This window comes from Mustela nigripes, unplaced genomic scaffold, assembly GCF_022355385.1.
Source record: "Mustela nigripes isolate SB6536 unplaced genomic scaffold, MUSNIG.SB6536 HiC_scaffold_626, whole genome shotgun sequence".
Lineage (NCBI taxonomy): Eukaryota > Metazoa > Chordata > Mammalia > Carnivora > Mustelidae > Mustela > Mustela nigripes.
In genome coordinates this window covers 2,337-10,078 of record NW_026740033.1, presented here as the reverse complement: position 1 = coordinate 10,078, position 7,742 = coordinate 2,337, and the positions used below count along the sequence as shown (strand labels likewise).

At 43.9% G+C, this 7,742-nt stretch overlaps 1 protein-coding gene across 1 annotated transcript in view; it reads left to right on the top strand.

Moving 5' to 3' along the window:
- Nucleotides 1-7,742, top strand: part of LOC132008659 (RNA-binding protein EWS-like) — a gene marked incomplete at its 3' end in the record, with an annotated part of 15,523 nt that overhangs the window by 5,450 nt on the left and 2,331 nt on the right. Inside the window, exon 6 of the mRNA XM_059387258.1 lies at nucleotides 6,970-7,099. Coding sequence (XP_059243241.1) covers nucleotides 6,970-7,099 — 130 coding nt within the window. The remainder of the gene's footprint in view (nucleotides 1-6,969; nucleotides 7,100-7,742) is intronic.

The following is a 7,742-nucleotide window of genomic DNA, read 5'->3' as shown; positions in this document are numbered from 1 at the left end:
AAAAAAAAAAAAAAAAAAAAAAAAAACCTTTGATTTTTTGTAGAAAAATGCCAAACATGCGTGGGCATACTTAACAGTTCCGTCCTTTTGGGGCGCCTGGGTAGCTCAGTTGGTAAAGTGTCTGCCTTCAGTTCAGGTCATGGTCCCAGGGTCCTGGGATCGAGTCCCGCATCAGGCTCTCTGCTCAGCATGGAGTCTCCTTCTTCCTCTCCCTTTTGCTCTTCTGCCTGCTTATGCTCGCTCTTTGTTCTCTCTCAAATAAAATTTTTTTAAGATTTTATTTATTTATTTGACAGATCACAAGTAGGCAGAGAGGCAGGCAGAGAGAGAGGGAAGCAGACTCCCTGCGGGGCAGAGAGCCCGATGTGGGGCTTGATCCCAGGACCCTGGGCCAAAGGCAGAGGCTTTAACCCACTGAGCCACCCAAGCACCCCTCAAATATTTTTTAAAAAAACGAAAAATGAAGGTTGCTTTAAAAAAACAATTCCATCCTTTATCATTGTCGGCTTATTATAAGAATACTTACAGTGGGGGGGCGCCTGGGTGGCTCCGTGGGTTAAGCCGCTGCTTTCGGCTCAGGTCATGATCTCGGGGTCCTGGGATCGAGTCCCACATCGGGCTCTCTACTCAGCGGGGAGCCTGCTTCTCCCCTCTCTCTCTCTGCCTGCCTCTCTGCCTACTTGTGATCTCTCTCTGTCAAATAAATAAATAAAATCTTTAAAAAAAAAAAAAAGAATACTTACAGTGGGGGCGCCTGGGTGGCTCAGTGGGCTGAAGCCTCTGCCTTCTGCTCAGGTCATGATCCCGGGGTCCTGGGATCGAGCCCCATGTCCAGCTTCCTGCTTGGTGGGGAGCCTGCTTCCCTTCCTCTCTCTCTCTGCCTGCTTGTGATCTGTGTCTGTCAAATGAATAAATAAAATCTTTAAAAATATATATATATACTTACACGGACACTTTTTTGTGAAGTACAGATTACAACAAACAGGTTTTGTTTTAAGATTTTATTTATATACTTGACAGAGATCATAAGTAGGCAGAGAGGCAGACAGAGGGGTGGCAGGGGAAGCAGGCTCCCTGCCGAGCAGAGAGCCCGACGCGGGGCTCGATCCCAGGACCCCGGGATCGTGACCTGAGCCGAAGGCAGAGGCTTTAACCCACTGAGCCATCCAGGTGCCCCTTGGAGAATGTTTATTAAACACTACTATGAGGGACTGCTATTCTGGGAATATACTAGGAGTGAACAGGTATGAACTGTTGTAGTTCATGTACAGTGGGAAACTTGGGTTCTTATTAGGATAACTAAGAGAAACTGAGCTCTTGGGCAGGGGGATCAGGGGTCCTCAGGTCGTTTATAAGTACATCACGAGTAACTCATATATTCTGTAATAGACTTTTGGGTTATTTCTAAGTTTGTGGTGTGGAGCCTGTGCTGCAGTGAATACTCTTGTACAACGTCTCCTGGGGCACAGGACAGTAGTGTGTCTAGTGTGTGTACAGTTGGTTCTTTCCTTCTTCTTCTCTTGTGGAGCCTGTGCTGCAGTGAATACTCTTGTACAACGTCTCCTGGGGCACAGGACAGTAGTGTGTCTAGTGTGTGTACAGTTGGTTCTTTCCTTCTTCTTCTTCTTCTTCTTTTTTTTTTTTTTTTTTTTTTTACAGCAATAAAGGGAACACAAGTAGGGTGAGTGGAAGAGGAGGAAGCAGGTCAGAGCAGGGAGCCCAATGTGGGGCTCAGTCCTAAGACCCTAGGATCATGTCCTGAGCTGAAGGCAGACACTTAGTCAACTGAGCCACCCAGGCCCCACTGTACAGTTGGTTCTTGTTATTTGCAGTAGTTCTGTCAAGTCACTACAAAGACTGAATTAATGGATGCAAATGTGTGCAGGTACATACACATATCTCACATTATAACCCTAAATTTTAAAAACAACTTCCTCTGTATATCTGTTTTCTCTTACAAAGAGAAAATGAGGTTCTGAAGTGTCCAGTGATTTGCCTGAGTTGACATACACATTCATCCACCCCCAGGGCCAGAACTTCTTGCACCACTGTCCTGTCCCCACAGTCTCTATCCCCTGGTCATCTCTAGAGGAAGCTGGACTGAGGGGTGGGGGAAGTATATGTCATTTTAACTCCACTGGACCAGGTGCGTCAGACAACTTAAATGTTTGGCACTCTGTACATGTCCATGAGTATACAAGCATTGATTCTGAAGTTACAAATTTTAATGAGTTAGGCAGATTTGCAGATACTGAATTCACAAATAATGAGGATCGACTGTACCCAGTATAGAATTGCTGGTTCTAAAGCTGTGTGCATGTTCGATTTCCTAAGCTGATAGTATGGCTGAGCAACTTAGTGGATGCCACTAGCATTCCTGAGACCGCATTCACCACATCTTCACTGCTGCTGGGAATCACCTGAAATTTTATCTTAATGCCAGTCTGCTGGAGGAAAATGGAAATGTGGTGGGGGGTTTTGTTCATAAGATTTCATTTATTTGACCAAGAACATGAGCACTACCAAGGGGAGGGGCAAAGGGAGAGGGACAAGCATACTGCTGCTGAGCATGGAGCCCGATGCAATACTCCCATCTCCTGATCCTGATATCGTGACCTGAGCTTAACTGACTGAGCCACCCACATGCCCAGGAAATGTCATTTTAATTTCCTTTTTCCCTAGTTCCTGATGATGATTGGTATTTTTTGGTTTTTTTGTCGTTGTTGCTTTAACTTTTTAATTTAGATTGAGTTAGACTGAATTAATGGATGCAAATGTGTGCAGGTACATACACATATCTCACAACATCATTAGTTTTAGATGTAGCATTCAATAATTTATAAGTTGCACCCAGTGCTCAACACCTCACGTGTCCTCCTTAATGCCTGTCACCCTACTACTAATGTTCTAGTTGCAAGCTGCCTTCTGTGAAATGCCTGTTAGTCTTGTAATTGTTCTTCATTGAGTTGTCATTTCTTGTTTTACATAATAGTTCCTTAAAGTATTTTAGGGGCACCTGGGTGGCTTAGTCAGTTAAGTGTCTGCCTTCAGCTTAGGTCATGATCCCAGGGTCCTGGGATCAAGCCCCACATCAGGCTCCCTGCTCAGCAGGAAGCCTGTTTCCCCCTCTCCCACTTCCCTTTGCTTGTGTTCCCTCTCTCGCTGTGTCTGTCAAATAGTAAAATCTTTTTTAAAACTTTTTTTTTTAAGATTTTATTTTAGGGGGCACCTGGGTGGTTCAGCGGGTTTTAAACCTCTGCTTTCAGCTCAGATCATGATCTCAGGGTCCTGGGATCGAGCCCTGCATCGGGCTCTCTGCTCAGGGAGGAGCCTGCTTCCCCTTCTCTCTCTCTCTGCCCGCTTCTCTGCCTACTTGTGATCTCTGCTTGTCAAAGAGATAAATAAAATCTTTAAAAAAAAAAAAAAGGACTTTATTTTATAAAGAACTTCTTTTAAATTTAATCTAATTTTCTTTTTGAGAGAGAGCAGGGGGTAGGGGCAGAGGATGAAGGAGAGAATCCCAAGCAGGCTGCACACTCAGTGCAGGGCCCAATGCTGGCTTTGATCTCAGAACCCTGAGATCATTACCTGAGCCAAAATTAAGAGTCAGATGCAGATGCTCAACCATCTGAGCTGCTCCTACATAGAGTTCCTTATAGTTCCTGAAGGCTGGTCCTTCGCTAATATTGCCAATGTATTCTTTTGAAGAATAGAAGAAGCTGTTAATATCATTGAGCTTACCAGCCTTTTCCTTACTGGTTTGTGTCTTTCTGTTTGTAAGACCTTCTGTTCCAACAACATTTATTGAAAGATCAATCATTTCCTTGACGGTATATATCTGTCACATAAAGTTCCATCCGTACTGGATCTATTACATTTTGTCTTTTCTTTAAGATTTTATTTCATTTGACAGAACAAGCAGGGGGAGCAGCAGAGGGAGAGAAAGCAGCAGGCTCACTGCTGAAGAGGGAGGCCAATGCAGGGCTTGATCTCAGGACTCTGGAATCATGGCCTGGGCTGAAGGCAGATACTCAACTGACTGAGCAACCGACGCATAACTCCCCACCCTTTTTCTAAGATTTTATTTGTTTGTTTGTTTGTTTGGGAGGGAGGGAGGCCTGGATCTATTTCTGATGGTCTTTTGTACTTTAATTTGTATGGTCCGGCACTAATAGTGCAGCTTTTTTTTTTTTTTTTAGATTTTATTTATTTATTTGACAGGCAGAGATCACAAGTAGGCAGAGAGGCCGGCAGAGAGAGAGAGGGGAGAAGCAGGCTCCCTGCCAAGCAGAGAGCCCATGTGGGGCTCCATCCCAGGACCCTGGGATCATGACCTGAGCCAAAGGCAGAGGCTTTAACCCACTGAGCCACCCAGGCACCCCTAGCGCAGCTATTTTTATGCTAAGTATTAATATCTATAGTAAAGCAGATTCTTCTGTTTTGTCCTTTCCCCTCAGGAATGCTTTGCTATTTACTCCTGGCTCTTCTATATGCATTTAGAATTCCACTTACAAAGTTCTTTAAAAACCCCAACTTAGGGGCACCTGGGTGGCTCAGTGCGTTAAGCCTCTGCTTCGGGCTCTACTCATCGGGAGGCCTGCTTTCTCCTCTCTCTCTCTCTGCCTACTTGTGATCTCTCGTTCTGTCAAATAAATTTTTAAAAAAAAAAAAAAAGAAAAGGAAGAAAAAACCGGGCACCTGGGTGGCTCAGTGGGTTAAGCCGCTGCCTTCGGCTCAGGTCATGATCTCAGGGTCCTGGGATCGAGTCCCGCATCGGGCTTTCTGCTCAGCAGGGAGCTTGCTTCTCTCTCTCTCTCTCTCTCTCTCTGCCTTCCTCTCCATCTACTTGTGATCTCTCTCTGTCAAATAAATAAATAAAATCTTTAAAAAAAAAAAAAACCAACTGAGTATTTATTAAATCTGTAAGGTAGTTTGAGGAGAATTGACATTTTTATAATAGTAGTTTTTTCCATGAATATCATATGCCCATTTACTTAGGTTTTTACTAAAGACCATCTCCTTATAGTTTTTTCAAGTCTTTTATTAGTTTTGTTTTTGGGTGTTTTTGTTTCCTTTTTTTAAGATTTTATCTGGGGTGCCTGGGTGGCTAAGTTGGTTAAGTAACTGCCTTGGGCTCAGGTCATGATCTGGAGTCCTGGGATTGAGTCCTGCATCAGGGCTCCCTGATCAGCAGGGAGTCTGCTTCTCCCTCTGACCCCCCTCCCCTTTCTCTTTCTCTCTCTAAGTCTTAGAAAAAGAGTTTATCTTTATGAATTGGGGGTGAGCAGGAGCTGGGGGGAGAGGCAAAGGGAGAGAGAAGCAGGCTGAGCAGGGAATGGTACGTGGGCCTCGATACCAGGACCCCAAGATCATGACCTGAGCTAAAGGCAGATACATAACTTCCTGAGCCATCCAGCTGTTTTAGTTTTATTTTTTAGATTTTTTTCAGTTGTTAACTATGGTCTTTTTCAAATGAGATTTTTCAAGTGAGATTTATATAGAAAGAGATTTGGTTTGGGTAGAGCTTATGAGTTGCATAATGAAGATCTCTCTCTCTACTTGTGATGTTATATGATACGTTGTTTATGCAGGTATGTGGGGGTTTTCCTAGTTAAGAAAAGAGCCTATACTGTTAGTTTTGTAAAATAAAGGAGTTTTGGTGTTGGGTTTTTTTTTTTTTGTTTTTTGTTTTTTTTTTTTTTTTGAAGATTTTATTTATTTATTTGACAGAGATCACAAGTAGGCAGGGAGGCAAGCAGAGAGAGAGAAAAGGAGGAAGCAGGCTTCCTGCTGAGCAGAGAGCCTGATGTAGGGCTCAATCCCAGGACCTTGGGATCATGACCCGAGCCAAAGACAGAGGCTTTAACCCACTGAGCCACCCAGGCGCCCCATAGAGGAGATTTTAAAAATACATAGCCCCATCATCCATACTGCTATTTTGCCTATTTTTTTCAGTCTCTATATGTCATTTATAAAAACGTAGGTGTTAATACTTGTCTTATAAATGTTAGCTTTCTTTAAAAAAAAAAATTGGCCTATAAATCACTACTCTCAGGTGTCTCTAGGTGTTATATAAACAAACATGTATAGGGACGCCTGGGTGGCTCAGTTGGTTAAGCAGCTGCCTTCGGCTCAGGTCATGATCCCAGCGTCCTGGGATCGAGTCCCACATCGGGCTCCTTGCTTGGCAGGGAGCCTGCTTCTCCTTCTCCCTCTGCCTCTGCCTGCCACTCTGTCTGCCTGTGCTTGCTCTCGCTTCTCTCTCTATGGCAAATAAATAAATAAAATCTTTAAAAAAAAAAAAAAAAAAACATGTATAGATTAGGCTTTGATCATAGGCACTTTAAATGCAGAAAACAGATGAAACCATATTCTTCTATACTGTTTTGCTCCTGAATTCAAGCAAGTTACGTCTGATGTTCAGCTGCAAAGCTAATGAGTAGTGTGTTCTACCTCTGGAGGAAAAATTGGCTGTGTTAGACTTAAGAATGCTTCTAGCACACTCACAACCCTGTATCAGTACTTACTGATTTAAGGGTGATTTTTACTTTATGCGAGACATGGATTGTGTGCTGGCATCAAAGCCTGACTGCCTCTTAAAATGTGGCCGTTGTCACTGGGTGCCTGTTAGTGAGGGCACAGAACATGTTGGGTCAGGTACAAGGGCACCAGGAGATGACAACTAGGGAAGCAATGGGAAGCACGCTGTTCACTTACATACTTTGGAACTTTAGGTCTGTTTTGGTTTTCATGACACCTACACCTAAGAGGAAAAAATCACACGTATATTTGTTGTGGCAATTTAGGAAATAATGCCACTACTTGGAGATAAACTGACATCCTACTGTGAATGTGTATCTGGAAAATTACTGCTTTCGACACTTTTGACAATTCAAGGAACTTCTCTGAATTTCTCCCAAAAAGCAGTGTGTTTCTGGTCACAGCCTAACTCTGCTATTTTATGCCTAGATGAACAAGAGAACCGGACAACCCATGATTCATATCTACTTGGACAAGGAAACAGGAAAGCCCAAAGGTGACGCTACAGTGTCCTATGAAGACCCACCAACTGCCAAGGCCGCTGTGGAGTGGTTTGATGGTAGGAGCCCTAGAGTCAACAGGGGGCGCTCACTGGCCTTCTTAACTCACTTAAGTTCTTAACTTCACATCCTGGGGCACATGAAGGCTCTTGTAGCACATGCTGCCCTTGTCAGCCGCAGGTGAAACAAGGGTCTTGCTGGCTGGTGTTTGTCATTCTATTAGAATAGCATTCTCAGAAGTGGTTTTGGAGATGGAACAGATGCACATAGCAGAAAGGAGGAACCTGAGAGCCAAAGGAGCAGGAAGACCCTCTCTCTGTACTGGGGAAGCACAGTACTGTACTGGCTGGCTGTTGGGCAGCACTGGGCCTGGCTCGCTTCTGCAATGGGAGAGCCCTGTTGCTGGCTCTGGATTAGGAGATCCCTTATTTTGAGTCATGATTACAGATCCACCTTAAAATTGTAAATGCTTCTCTAAGCACAAGTATCAGAAGGTACAGATCACCCCCAAAAAAATCCAGTATACATTTGAGTTTTGTTTTTGTTTTTTTTTTTTTTTTTAAAGATTTTATTTATTTGACAGAGAGAAATCACAAGTAGATGGAGAGGCAGGCAGAGAGAAGAGAGAGGGAAGCAGGCTCCCTGCTGAGCAGAGAGCCCGATGTGGGACTCGATCCCAGGACCCTGAGATCATGACCTGGG